The following is a 15,108-nucleotide window of genomic DNA, read 5'->3' on the forward strand; positions in this document are numbered from 1 at the left end:
CCTTTATATACCTGTTCAGGACACTTTCTTAACCCTTTTCTGCTTTCTGCATTGAAGATTGTATGTACTAGTATTATTTATTCTTGTTTTTGGTAATTCTTAAAAGCCAAAATGTGCACTGCCTGAATGCATTCCTAGAGACAGGGAAATAAAAGTCAAAGCCTTTGTAGTTTGCAGGAGAATAATTCTTAACATCTAAACCTACCAGCACAGAAAACAGGATAGCACTAGTGCATGGATTGCTCTCAATGCCTATGGTTAAGCAGCTGCATCACTGCCTAGGTGCCATGCTGAATCTTACTAATCTTTTGTGATCATGTTTCAACAATTGTACAAATAAACTTCCTGGTAGTATATGTACTGCTGATAAAGGATCTGTAGATCTTCAGATCAAGTTATGTCTTGTAATAATGTTGATAGAATGTCATGTTCTGAATACCTCTAAAATCAAGATATTTGATGTCTGGATCTTGCTCTTATGTTGACCCTACTGTTCTTCTCTGCTAGTCTAAAGAAATTGATTTTATTCTTTTAGCTTTCCCCAGTGATCCTGTCATTGAGATCAGCCAATCCTTAGTTGCTGGAGAAGCAGCCCCTGTCATCTGTAGAATTCCTGATGTGTATCCTTCTCATCACCTGGAAGTTCTCCTAAAGAAAGATGAACATGTTCTTCATAAGGAAGATTTTTCAGATGATGACAGCACAAATACAGAGACCAAAATTGTGACATATACATTTCATCCCATGGCTGAAGATGCTGGGAAAGAGGTTACCTGTGTGGCCAGGTTACCAATTGCTGATATGGATTTTGAACCCAAAGAAAGAACATCTTCTCAGAAACTTAAAGTAAATTGTAAGTATTTTTGTACAAGGCTTTGGCTAGTTCAGCTTTCAAAGTTGCAAGTAAAATATCTTACTAATTCTGGAAAAATGATCCCACTGTGCTACTGGGATACGTATTTTTCTTTTTTTTCTTGGTATTCTGTGACAAGTACCTCTAGAAAAGCTAGTGTTAGAGCCGTGCATATCATTCTTCATTTACATACTGATCTTGTCTTCCTTTTGTTTTCTTACAGTTGGTCCACAAAATACTGCCATTACTGTGTCTCCAGGCAACTCCCCAATGGAAGGAGACTCTCTGAACCTCACTTGTGTGACTCAGAGTAACCCACCAGCACAAATAGTTTGGCGTAAACATTTGGCTGAAGAAAGCATTCAGCATCTGATAAAAAACAATGTTCTTTTTATTCCCCGTGTCCATTTCAATGATTCAGGACGGTACAGCTGTGAAGTAATCAATCTAGTAACTAATAAAACAGAAGAAGCAACTGTGGACATTATTATACAAGGTACAAGTCTGAGTTTCACTTGTATTATCCAGTACCTAACTGGCTGATCTCTGTTAGCTTGGAGGATGCTGAACCACTGAAAATTAGGAAAATATGGGGCTTTCCTTTTTACATATTCAGGACTCAGCTTCAATTTAAGGCTGGTTCTCACGTGCTGTAGTTTTTCTTTCTATATTTAATTTTCAGCTAATTCTCTCAGTACTGCTGTTGTGCATGCACAGTTCAGTACATTTCCCACAATGCCACACTAAAAGTCACAAAAGAGTCTGAGAAAGTGGTGGGGACACACACACAAGGGTATTTCTGTGAAATGTAATATGCATACCAGTTTCAAAAGGACATCACAGTCTCCTTCTTTGAACTAATAGTTTTAGTCATTAGCATTAAATTTAATAGGCATTTAATGGTAAAAATGTTTTGGACATAATAATATTATTGTAATATTTTGAGATTGATTGATTGATTGACTGATTGACTGCTACTCTTTTGACAGAGCTAAAAGTCTTAGATTGAGTCTGGGGTCAAAACCAAAATAAACAGATTCTTGAGCAAGCAATTCATGCTTTCTTAAAACCTTCTCCATCTTTAGGACCTTTGCATTACTCTAACAGCCTTTTCTTTTGTCATGCAGGTGCTCCAGTCATTACAAAACTCTCCATTGAACCTTCTACAACCGTTCAGGAAGGACAAAATGTCTCCATACAATGTTCTGCTGAAAGCAACCCTCCTCCCAAGATAATTTTAAGGAGAAAATCTGACAATGCAGACATAGGGACTTCTAGTGCCAGGAGTATTCTTCTTCCATCTGTGATGTTCCAAAATGGAGGAGACTATGAATGTGTAGCAGAAAATAAGTATGGGAACAGTAAAAGTGAAATCACACTTAATGTGAAATGTAAGTATGTGTAAAGTTTTCCCAGTCATTTAAAAATAATTAGTTAGTTCTTCAGTAATAAATATAATCACCAAATTAAATGAAGAGAGAACAAAGAATCATCACAGTCCTCTGCTTTTCCCTAAGAAAGGAGCAGTGCTGATGAACAAAACAAAGTCATGAAATCTTTAATGTGATGACAGTCTTTAGTAGAGATCTGAATGAGTGAGAAATTGATCTACATGGTTAGAAGCATTTGGTTAGAATGTCTGGGCTATGGAGGGTTTGTACAGAAACTCTGATACCATGTGCTTTACTTTTGTTTTGGGAATGAAAAAGAAATTTCCTTTGGGAGGGTGACAGTCTAGTATCCAATAGGACATGTTGGATCCATCTCTAAAAAATCCAGTGATGATTAACTGTAGGACTCCTTCTTTCAGATGGACCAAAGAATACAATGATCACTGTTTTCCCTGCTGCTCTTAAAGAAGGGGAAACTGTGACAATGAAATGTACTAGTTCTGGTAATCCAGCTCCTGTGATCTCCTGGAAGAAAAAGAAAGCCACCGGGGAGTCTGAGAAAATTTCTAAAAATGCAACTATAACTATACAGAACTTGAAAAGTCAAGATCTGGGGCTTTATGAATGTGAAGCTTATAATCAATTTGGCAAGGAAGAAAAAGCTGTGGAATTATATGTTCAAGGTTTGTAGAACAAGATGGAAAACAAGTTTTTTGGTTTATGTATTTTAGGTCCAGATCTTCTTGAAGAATGAGGTAATTGTGTCTTTGATGTCAGTGGAGTTAAAAGGTGGCCCTAATATCACTAAGTGATTTAGGAAGCTTTAAACAATGAAGTGTGAAGTCTGCCTTAGTACAGATAGATTATGAAAAGTTCTTAAGTCGTGGGGCTTCCATCACTCCTTCCAACTGCCAAGTGTAAGCATGAGGTAAAGAGGATATGCAGTGCCTGGAGGGAAATATCCTTCCAAGCAGGCCTATCAGTGGATATTTGCATAGGAAAGATTCAAGGAGACAGTACATGCTGAAGCTGCTCTGTGGAAGCACTCTATTACAGCTCTTTGCTTCTTCCCTAAGCTCCAGCTCTGTTTCCTGCTCTTACAGGCTGCATTTAAGCTACAAGAAATGCTGATTCCTCAACTTAGTTGGAATGATAGCGAAGTTTCATTTTCAATAATAATCAGACTTCTCTGCTTTAGCTCTGCTGCTTCTGCCTATTGCATAGCAACAGTGTCTTGCTTAGGGATCACTTCTGCCACCAATTCAGCTCTCTTCCCTGTTCTTTACTATTTTTATAGCTGCACCAAAAAATACACTTTTGATTTCTCCTTCAAGCAAAGCGAAGCAAGGACAAAGTGTTACTATTCCTTGCATATCTGCAGATGTTACATCTCTTAGGACTAGTCTGTAAAAGAAAGTTGGTGATGGGTTCACAACCCTTGAAACACTAGATAGCAAATATACTACAGACAAGGCTCAGCTAAGGGATGCAGGAAAATACACATGCATACTGTTAATGAACTGGGGGAGCAGTCTCAACACATAGTATGTCAAAGGTTAGTTAATATAACTGCTGTGCAGAGTTCATACTAGGACTTGTTTTACACAGAGTGACATCTTCAGTTTCATTAAGAATGAATTGTCTTTAAAAAATCTGACATGAGTTGCACAGGTTCTTGTCATAAGCGATAGGGTCTTAATGCTAATGAAAACTTCTGTCCAAAATAGCAGATGCATAAAATAATTGCTGCTTCAAATTTTTTTGTATTTCCACTTCATCTTTTGAAAACAGGATATAAAATTGCAAAACCTTGTGGGAAAAAAAAAACAAACCAAACAGTTCTAGGACTCCTTCCTTTGCCTTTCCTATTTCTCTTCTGTTGAAAGAGGGCATCAGCCTCTGGGTTTGTTGGTCTGTGCCCTTTCATGAACTCAAACAAATAAACTGTGAATTTGAAATAAGAAAAGAAGAAGAGGCTCCATATAATGTAAAAGTTATGCAACATACTCTATCAGTTGATAAAATGTTCTTTTTGCCAGCTGCTGTTGGCTTCAGTGGGGAAGGATAGCTGGTGACAGAGCAGTGGCTAAAGCTGTGGGCTGAACTACTACAGTGGGCCCATTAACTGGATTCGTATTTTGCATGTAAAAGCTGCTGATGCCTCATGAATTCTACTTCTGTTTGTTGCTAAATCCTACCTTGAATTTCTTTCAGTTCCTCTCCAAAATATTAATGTGTTAGTATATCCATGAGAAAATGTTAAAGAAGTAGAAAATACCACTGTTACATGTAGCACATACACCCTCAGAGATGGTCCTGAAAAAAAGCCCATCAGGAGAAACTATTCTGCCATCAGTGAATGGAAACTTTATACTCTGCAGTGTCATCAAAAATTACACAAGCATATACGTCCTCCATATTTTCAGTGAGGTTGGAACAACATTACAGAGATTGAGATAGCTGTTGTAGATAGCTGGGTCTATTGCCTTAAACCTATTTTTTTTGTATGTTTTAGTGAAATTTGTATCAAGGTGGGCACAACTAGTTCATAGTTGATCCTTGCATGGCAGTACTGTGGTTAACCCAAAATCAAACCAAACAGCCTGGTCAGACCAAGCTGTATTTTAACCACCTTTCAATGTGGCTGTCATTGTCTTGCTTAGTTGAGTTGGTGTGGTAGCTTTAAGGATAGGGCCACAAAAAGGTGATTCCTGGCTGCATTTCTGTCCACATGCTTGGACAACGAGACTAATCCAGAGAAGGTTGTGTTTCACAGAAAATCTAAATATTGAACTTTTAAAACATGGTCTTCCCCTTGAAGGATGAATTTCAGGAGGTTGAAATGTACCCAAATGTTTCCTGGGTATAATATGTGATATTCCTCTTGTGTTCTTTGTGAATTTCATGGTATTCTTCATTATAGATGATATCAGAGATAGGTTTGAACTTGCATAGCAAATTCAAGACAAAGATAGTGGCTAGGAATTAAAGTATGTAATATGATGTTCTAAAGAAAAAAAGTTAAGGGAAACTCAAAAAGTATGCTTTGTGCATGAAAACAGAGATATGTTCCAAATGAAGGTCATTAATAACACTGCTTTTACAGTGATGCACATGTATCTGTTTCAAAGAGTACTTAAACTTTTTTTCTCCTTTTGTTTCCATTTTCAGCAAGATTGGAAGAACCAGATCAGATGATCCCATTCATTATTGCATTCTCATCTGTAGCAGCAGTAGCAGTACCTGCAGTTGCAATTTTGATCTATGTGTCAAGACAAGCAAAGATCAATGGATCCTACAGTCTTGTAAAAGCACTCAGGTTGAAAGTTTGATCATGTGAATATAAGTGTTTAGTTGATAATAAGCACTTTTATTTATTGCTGTGACTGGTTCTACTCTTCTGTAACATATGGTAACAAACAAGTGACTTAAGAACAGCACCATGTGATAGCAAATGGGCTTATTTTCATGTTCTGATAAGTGTTTTGGTATTTAAATGAAAGGAAGACCTAGAATCCTGACCTAGAAATTGGTAAATCATTTCTGTGTTGAAGCATTCTGAACAAAGAGTTCTGTGAAGAACTAGGTTTGTACATAGTGTATAATTTGTGTTATAAATGTGTTCGATTAAATATCAGTTTGTAAAACTGAAATCTTATTGCAACTGTACAGAGAAATTTTGTTAATTCAAAGATAAAAATCAATATTTCTTGAGCTGATCAGGTGATTTTTATTTTGTATTACTCTGCAGCATGAATGTTTTTTAATATAATTTGTCTGGTTGTGGTAATGTTTGGAAAATATTCTCTTTTCACTGATATTGCCATAAACTCTATACCTTCAATGAAGTTACACAATCACTGGGCTATGCATTTCTAACAAATTTAAACTAATTTAAGCCTTTGAGGCTCATTTGCAAAACATTTTATTTTAAATATTATTCAAAAAATGTCTGGGGTTATAATCCTGTAATTCTAGCACTGCTAAGGTACTCTTGCTGGCTTCAATCATTCTCAGATCAATGTCAGAATTCCGTTATTTTATGATGAGCTGAATCAGACCTTTCTTGTAAAATATAAGGGCATTGTAAATATGCTTTACAGATTTCCACTGCAAAATAAAACTACCAGTAGATTTCTTTGACTAAATCCCCCTACTGATGCTTGTTTAAGATTATGCCAGTACACACATTACTGTGGAAGGAAATTGTCCCTGGCAGCAGCAGTTGTGGGTGTCATGGGAAAGACACAAACAAGGCCAGCAGCCTCGAGGCATAGGCAGGGAGCACAGGCAAAATCTGTGCACCACAGCAATGGTGGATGAGTTGTTGCCTGAAGAAATGCCCTTCCCAATCTCCCCACTGTGAAAATCTAAACCACATGCTTGACAATTTCCCTTTTAACAGAGAACTGTCTACATGCTTCACTCTGGTTGGCGCCTCTTTCACCATACACTTTCCAGAGCTGGCAAAATGGCTGTGAAAATAGTGAACTTCCAGTGCAGAAGCAAAGGTGGAGGGAAGGAGAGGTGGAATTAGATAATAATTATACTACCCTACCTACCTCCCTTCTCCTGACTAGCAGTGGTGCTTTGACTGATCTGGGTGCTGGTGTTCAGCACCGAAGCAAAGCTGTGGGAGGTGCAGGCTCTGTGGCTGAGATATTGAAATGCATCCTCATGCACTGTGGCCGGATCCACTGTGCTAGGCAAGGAAGCTTTGGGGGCCTGGCCGCTCCAAACTTGCACACAAGAAGCTCAAGCAGAGATATGTGAAAAGAATATGTCTTTACATTATACACATGGTGACAACTGCTGCCAACAGCAATGCAAATGTGGGTGCTAGCTCTGGGATGAGGCAGTGGTGCACATCTCCCATATTTTTTCATAGTGTGTTCAGCAGTGTTTTGTGCACAGTAAATCAGTTCATGCAGGATGTCTATCTAGATTGGAAAGAGAGGCTTGGAAGTGGGGGTGTAGCAGAAAAATGGGAGAGCAGTGTGGACTTGGCTTGGAGGAATGTGAGCATGCAGTAGGAGGGTGAAGAAAAGATTGAAGACAGAGGAGGAGGAGAGCTTTGACAGGCCCATGACATAAATTTCTTGGAGGTGGTGCCAGGCATATTTATTCAGAATAATGTCAAGCCTGTCTCAGTGCTGTCTTGTGAATAAACCAGAAAGCATGATTTTTTCCTCTGTGCAAAACTTTGGTGCATACACATTTTGCCTAATCAGTGAGGTTCTGGTGTCTGTATTCCAAGAAGGATAGCTAGGAAAGAGACAGAGAAGGAGGACTGGAAAACAGGGCAAATGAAAATGCCTGGGACTTTCCAGCTTGGAGAGAGAATGCTGAAGGAGGAGGGGTTCTGATTGATGTTTTCCAAATTGTGAAAGCAGTTGATAGCAAACAACAGATGCAAAACTGTTTGCTAAATCATGCAATTCTGGAACTACAGGATATGCAAACTAAGGAGAAAGTGTTTTGACAAAAATAATAGAACAGTACTTTTTCCCAGGATGAATGTCAATCTACTGGAAGCTGCTGCAGAAGGGTCAGGGGGATAACAGTATCAATTCGTTCAAAAGCAGAATGGAAAAAATAATAGGCTAAAGGTCCATAAAAAACCCAAAAGGGAGTAGACAGAAATGTACTGTACAACATCCCTTATTCAATGGCCATTGATGCTTAGCAATCCTCAGGATACATACCAGAGAAAGGGGCCAGTGAATGTCATCCTGAAATAGTGTCTTTCACTGCTGTAGAGATCCTGGGGTTGGTGGGTTACAGGTGAGACCCACCAAGGTATGCCTTGCCTTCTTACTCCTCCTCTGAGCAGCCTTGGGCCAGACCTTGCAGAAGGGGCATAAAAGTTCCTGTGCTGTTTTTCCCCCTCCTGTGGACTGAAAAGATGAAAGATGGGTGGGAGAGAAATAGGAGCCATCTTGCAACAGTGCTTTAGTGCTTGAGTAGTCTTTACTGGAAATTCCTCCACTAGTTTCCAGTATTCTTTCAGCTGTTGGTTTTGTCAGCATTTCTGATACAGATATGTCCTCGTGGCTTGTCTGCCCTCTCAGGACCTTCATTAAGGTACTAAGTGACTTAAGTCAATAGAAATTGCCCCTGGATTTCAACAGGGCCAGCTTTCCCCCCAGAAATGTTAAGTGACTAGAAAGAATTTCTAGTGTCCATTTTAGGAGAGGTTGCTCTTGTGTTGGCAGTGAGTTCCTAGCAGTGAAATCACAATGAAGGGTCTTGCCAGGGGATTTCCTGCCCTACTGCCTCGGTGTTTTCCAGGGAACTGAACGATATCAGTACAAGCTTGTCTTATGAAGGTTTAAGGTTCACAGTCAAATAACTTCTCTTTTTATTTAAAACTACAGAAGGAATATTGCTTCTCCTTACACAGTTTCTCATCAAGCAACTTGCAGAGCCTCTGCCCTGGCAAAAAGTCATGAAAAGCAGCTCCAGCCCAGCAAGCGGTTTCAGAGCTGCCTGGAGGTCTAGGTAAGGATCCCTGTCACAGAGCCTGCCTTTATGATCAAGAAAGTGGTCTGTAAAGCAAAGAGCTGACAGGTCCTCTCAGGTTTTCTCTATAAAGTCACTTCACAAGTTATAGATTTGCATTTTCGCCTGTCTGATCTTTGCTCAAGCATAGTTTTGTCTTTTCCTCTTCAGGAGTTAGGCCCAAAAATGAGTCTAGATTTTAAAGGGTGGTTGCAAATTCTCACTCCCTGAAGTCAGTTCAGGATATATTCTTTCATGAAAAGCTCAAACAGGAAAAGATACATATTTTAAATGTCTCCAAGAATGCTTTCAAATAATTTTTAAAGTATACTGAAGGGGACAGTTAATATATCCCAGGAGAGAGGTGCTGTTTTCTGCTGGACATAACACTGTTGGCTTGTATTTGAAGGGGCACGCTCCTCTCATTCTGATAAGTGTTTTGGTATTCAAATTAAAGGAAGACATAGAATCCTGACCTAGAAATTGGTAAATCATTTCTGTGTTGAAGCATTCTGAACAAGGAGTTCCATGAAGAACTAGGTTTGTAAATAGTGTATATTTTGTGTTATAAATATGTTCAATTAAATATCAGTTTGTAAAACTGAAGTCTTATTGCAACTGTACAGAAGGGACTAGCAGGGCCTGATCAGGACATTTAAGGCCAAATGATGATCTGGTTTCTCTGAACAGGGTAGGCCACTCAGCTCCATGGACTTGCTGCTGTGCTGGACCACATAACTTCTTTAAGGAGATGTGTTCCCCTGTACGGGACCTGATCTGGAAATTCCTCACAGAGAGTTTGCAACTGTCCTTGGTTATCAGTGGTGTCCTGCCTGTGATATATACATGGCCTACTTCCTAATGCACTTTTTCTGTCCTTTTGCACAATTCTACCCAGATGATAATTGCATGCTGTAATCAATTCATCTCTTATTTCTTTGATAAAATAAAGACATAGGACTACATGCTGGAAATGGGACTAAATGTTGGAAGCCTACATTTATCAGGTCTTTTCTACAGCAGTAAATAATCCTTGTAGTTTCTTCTAAATCCCCACTAGCACTACAAATACCTTTTAACATGAGGCAAAAAACTTTGTCAAACCAACCAGTCTGAATTTTACCTACACCATGCAGCTTAGCAATCAAAACCTGACAGAATTTTTGACATTATACTCAGTTTGAAGGCCACTTCACATTTAAGAAAGAAGTGAGAGGAGTGGTTATATCAGGGAAAATCACTCTCCTGTTCCATTGTCTGTTGTGAAGCTCAACAGTCTCTAAGCCTCACAATCTTTTGGGATCCACATGCTACATATCCTGCCACCAAAGTGGTGCAAGTTATGTTACCAGAAATAAGGAAATTCTTGTGAAAAGAGTAATGTGCTTTGCTGTTAGCTGCCTGGCATCTTAGCAGTGTTTTGTTCCAAGTACCTGGGTACCTGCCAGGTACAAAAGCAGGGGATCTCCTGCCTTGCCTCTGCCCTTCTCACCTGAGGAGTCCTTCTGGTGCTGCTGAAGTGCACAGAACGGCCAAACATGTGACTGTGAGACACAGGGCTGGGAAGTTCCCCTTGTTTATGAGGTCCTTGGTTCCTCTCAGTGGTTCTGCTATGTCTAAGGTTCATTGCAAATGAAACAAGAGAAATAGTTTTTTGACGGGTTGAAAATTTACCCTTTGTGGGCACCTATTACTTTTTGCAATGCAAAGGAATTGGGGCATTTAAATCTGAAGATTTATTTTTTCAAAATAAAAAAATATATTTTATAAATAGATGTGATAGGGGGGGTCTGGGACTCGCTGCTTTTGTGACCTGAAGGAGGACAACAATTACTTTTTTTTTAATTGCAGTAATAAATGCTATAACCATGTGTTAAAAGAGACAGGAGCATATGAAGAAAGTCAGAAAGTAAGATCATTTTACTGTAATCCTCTTTGCTGTGTGTGATTGTAAAAACTAAAATGTTCTGTCCTAATGCTGCTGGTTTTTCTCTTAAATATTTTTCCTTTCCTTTTGAATGAGAGGCAGATATGGGACATCTGCTCTCAGCAGCTGAAAGAAATGGTGGCATATGATGTTCCAACACAGATGTCATGTCTTGAACACTCCCACATATTTCCAACTGTTATATTTCATGTTGTTCTTTCGTATTTATTGGAGATTTCCAGTGATGGAGACTATCAGTTTTACAGTGATGTAACTTTGAGACACTGTTACCAGTTGAGCCACAGAGCCTCTTTGCTAGTCAAACCTGGTGGATTAAACTAGATTTTTACATTCCCAGGCACTTGGTGTACAGGGTAGAAAACAGCACTTGACCCTTTGGCACCACTGCTAACATGCAGCTGAATAGAGAACTTCAGCGCATGGGGCTGTGATATTTACTTGACTTTCAACTAATGTGCTCAAACAACGAAATATTACCACAAATGGTGCATTCATTTGCTTGTTTCAATATCAGGAACACATATAAAATAGAGTTAAAAACACAATTGCATTCAGTTTTTAAAATGACATTGAAAATATATCTACCATTTTTTCTGTTGATTTCCTGTTCAACTAAAATTGGATATTCTGTCCCTTCATTTATATCCAAGCATCAAAACAGTTGAGTGAGATAAGAAAGCATGATTCTTCACTGTTGAATAATCATTTAGGCACTCATATCTCAAAACCATGAAGAAATAAATATTTTAGTGAGCTACTTTAGATTTTGTAGATTAGCTCTGGGAAAAAGGAAAGAAAATTTCCTCCTTACAAAGAAAATGAAGTTCCAGCACCCCATTGTTGTTGAGGCTTTTGTTCTAGTTCATAATCACAATGGTCTTGGTGCTGATAACAGAGCAGGGACGGAGCAGATAGCAAGATCTTGTTTGTATTGATTAAAGATCGCTTCTTTTGGGAAATTGTGGCAATGTTGGCATAAGTCGCTTTTCCCAAGTTGCCTGAAGGGAAGTAAAAAGCAAGAACGTGGCAGAATCAGGCTCTGCTTGCTTTGTTTGACAGCTAAAAGAGTGGTATATCTGTAGAAGCAGATAAAGAAATTAAAAGAATGCAGGAGAATGTATTTCCACATCTAAAGGTAATTTCCTAGGCTAAAATTCTGTGTTCAAAACACAAATGTACTGAAATATCCCATTTATTTTTTGTATGTATAAACTTTTTGTCCGAACTTAATTCTTCCCTCTCTTGTTTTCTGTTTAATAGTGTCTGTGGTAGCAAGCAGTTGAAGATCACACTTTACCAGTAGACTAAATGTGTGATTATTCCTGTTTTCCTCCCTGTCTCTAGCTCACTGTTAATTCAATAAAATGAGAAGCTATAAACCTCCAATATTCTCTTCTTCAAACATGAAAATCTACTTTATAAAAGTTGTTGTGCTTTTTAATTAGCAGAGTCCTCTTGCTGCAAAAATGAGAGACAGGTGAGTAGATGTGAGTTATGATCAAGGCACCTGTTCAGCCTTGGGCTTGATTTAATAGGGAAGAGCAGATAAATTCTGTGTGAGATTACTGCTGAATCACCCACAGTGATTTCTGCAGTCTTTTATGGAAGCCTGTGCATAATTTTTGAATGAGACCAAATTAAGAAGGTAACAAGAAAATTGTAGAAAGACTCAGTGAAACGGAAATGATGTTCATTATGATGTAGAGCATGAGAATGACCACAGTATGTCAAGCTAAGGTTTTTAACCAGCAGCAGGTAAAACTGAATGCCTAAAAATGCTGTAAAATCAACAAGCATGGTAATATGCTCTCTAAATGCACTCTCAGCCTCCAGCTCCTTTGAAGCTCAGGAGTCTCCTGAGTCAGAGTTTTCTTCACTGCACTTAGTAACTTGCACGGGGGTTGTTTTTTGTCACTTGAAATTATGTAAATCCATAGCATGCACAACATCCTTGTTTTCAAGAGAAGAAGCACTGCTTTGCTGAGTTTGAGATCTTATGGTGGTATGTTTGGGAGCTTTTGAAATTTCTGCCTTACACTGTTTTAGTTTGTGTTCTTTTCAAAATGGAAGAAAGTGGGAGAAGGTTAGAGCCATCTTTCAGCACTGAGCTATCTAGATTTCTAGATAATGTCTGGGACACCAGAGAATGTAGTGTGAAGAACTCTGCACAGCATTGCCACAAGCTGTCAGCAGCAGGAGAGAGGGATTTGGCAGTGATCCCACAACCTAGCTGGAGAGCTGAATGTTCAAGACCTATTAAGAGGTAATTCTGCATACAATTTATATTGCCAATTACTGTATTTAACATGGTACAGGTGAGTAATCAATTAATTTCATATTTGAAGAACTCTCACTTAGATATTTAATATTCAAATACAATGGAGCAGGGGATGGCTGTGACAGTTATGTTCAGGACTAGCAGGAGCAGGACCAGCCACCACACCTGCTCTTGCTCTTTGCAAACAAAATGAAAGCCTTTCCAATCCTTTCCACAAAAACTCTGAGAAAAATTTTGAGGTGGGTTACTGAGATTATAGGAGAGACTAATGTTTTTGGTATGTAGAAATCTGGACCAGAGAGTATTAATGAATTGCTGATGCATTGTTAAATGTCCTACTCTTATTTAAATAAGAGTAATAATAAAACATGATAAAGACTATAAAACAGGTAAGAGAGAAATATTTGCTATCTTACTGAATTGGTAGAACATTTTTAAAAACTTCTAGAATTTTGTAAAAGATTGTTTACATAGGTATTGTTTCCACTGTTAATGACAAAAATTTAATTTCAAGGTAGCATTTTGTACGATTTATCAAAATGGATATGTGAAACAATAGGCCAATAGCATGAAGCACAGATGAAACAAGAGATTCTTTTGTTGGAGCCTCTGAAGAGTGTGTAATCAGAGCTCAAGTCTATGACACTTGAAAAGAAAAACTGTCAGTTCTGAACCACCAGATTAACATCCTTGCCTGTACTTAAAAGATGAATACCTCTTTTCAGTTATCTTTCCTGAGTTGAACTGTCAAGAACAGACATCTTGAAAGCCTGTTTTTTGAGTGTCTTAAAAGAGCCATCCTGGGGATGGAAAGAGACAGAAGTCTGCAGTCTAAAGGAATGTAGTGCAGTGCACCTCCTAAGTCACCCTGAGATTATGGCCCAAACACAAATTGTACAAAGAAGCATCTTAAATTTTATTTTATGTGTTTGGCCAACCTAATTCTTGATAATTTGATTTCCAAACATTCAAGAGGTCACAAATAGACTGAGTTAAAGCAAGACTTCTTCAAAAAATACACTCAGGTGACAAGTTTAAAAGACAAAGCATGAGAAATTTTGTGGCAAATGCAGGCCTGCTTTTCTGTGCCATTTAATCTGTTTTGCAATTTGAAGTTTTTAAGATGCAGGTATGTCTAAGTACTGATGCTAGGTAAAAAAATGCATCTTAGAAGGGAGAAGTGTGTTTCTGGCCTGATAGAAGCCTTTCAATATCCCTCCAGTCATCAGAGATTAGGGAGAACACAGAGCCAGTCCCTTCTCAGAGGTGAACGGTAAAAAGACAAGGGGATATGGCCAAAACATGTGACAAGGCAAGTTCCAGTTGTATGTGAGCAACAAATGCGTGCTGAGGGTGGTTCAGCAGCCAAAGCAGGACCTCAGCACCTGTAGGACCTCTGCCCTTGGGGGTTTTCACAATTCAGGCAGAAAAGACCATGATTGGTCTAATCTAACTGTAAAGTTTGCCCTGCTTTCAGTGAAACACTGGACTTGATGATCTCCTGTGATCATCCCTGCCTAATTTTTTCTGAAACTATGCATGACAGAGGCTTCCATGAGATAACTTGGTTTTTTTGATAAGGAGCAATGTAATTCCCATACGAGATCAGATGAAAGCAATTCAAACAGAATAGCAATAAGCAGCAACCAAAGTTTCTCAGGAGGATGTAAGAAAAATCCCTGAAGACAGATTTAGGACCAGCTGCTTCTATAGTGTTAAGGTGGGGGTTTTTTTCACCTGATACATATTGCCTAAATGCAGGCATAGGACTCGGTCTGTATTCCGAATCATGGCATAGTCATAAGTCTAAAAGTCCAGTCATTTTGTGACTCCTTTTTAAGTGCTCTCCCAATTACTTCCTGTGGAAAAGAGTTGCACAGTTTAATAAGACACTTTGTGAAGGGTATTTCCTTTGATGGGTTTAAAATGCTTCTCCTTTTTGTTCTCTTGTTTGTGAATAATTTGTCATGCTCTCTAAAACCTCTAGTGCAGTGTCACCTTTCATAAACACATGTCAGTGTGATACTTTCTATTCCAAAGGAAGCTTCATCATTTACTTATCTTAAAGGAGCTATAATGTTTCTTGGATTATTCTGCATCTCATTCCTCTCATTGCAATTTTTTTGGGATATTGTTG

General features: G+C 38.6%; 1 protein-coding gene across 8 annotated transcripts in view; it reads left to right on the forward strand.

Moving 5' to 3' along the window:
* The window catches only part of VCAM1 (vascular cell adhesion molecule 1), a 41,039-nt gene extending 34,647 nt beyond the window's left edge, over positions 1-6,392 (forward strand). For all 8 annotated transcript variants that reach the window (XM_077182165.1, XM_077182160.1, XM_077182164.1 and 5 more), the window contains 5 exons: positions 536-853; positions 1,077-1,349; positions 1,981-2,244; positions 2,664-2,927; positions 5,416-6,392. In XM_077182165.1, the coding sequence (XP_077038280.1) occupies positions 536-853; positions 1,077-1,349; positions 1,981-2,244; positions 2,664-2,927; positions 5,416-5,576 (1,280 nt within the window). In that variant the 3' untranslated portion in view covers positions 5,577-6,392. The remainder of the gene's footprint in view (positions 1-535; positions 854-1,076; positions 1,350-1,980; positions 2,245-2,663; positions 2,928-5,415) is intronic.
* Positions 6,393-15,108: the final 8,716 nt, after the last annotated feature.

Source organism: Agelaius phoeniceus, chromosome 8, assembly GCF_051311805.1.
Source record: "Agelaius phoeniceus isolate bAgePho1 chromosome 8, bAgePho1.hap1, whole genome shotgun sequence".
Classification (NCBI taxonomy): domain Eukaryota; kingdom Metazoa; phylum Chordata; class Aves; order Passeriformes; family Icteridae; genus Agelaius; species Agelaius phoeniceus.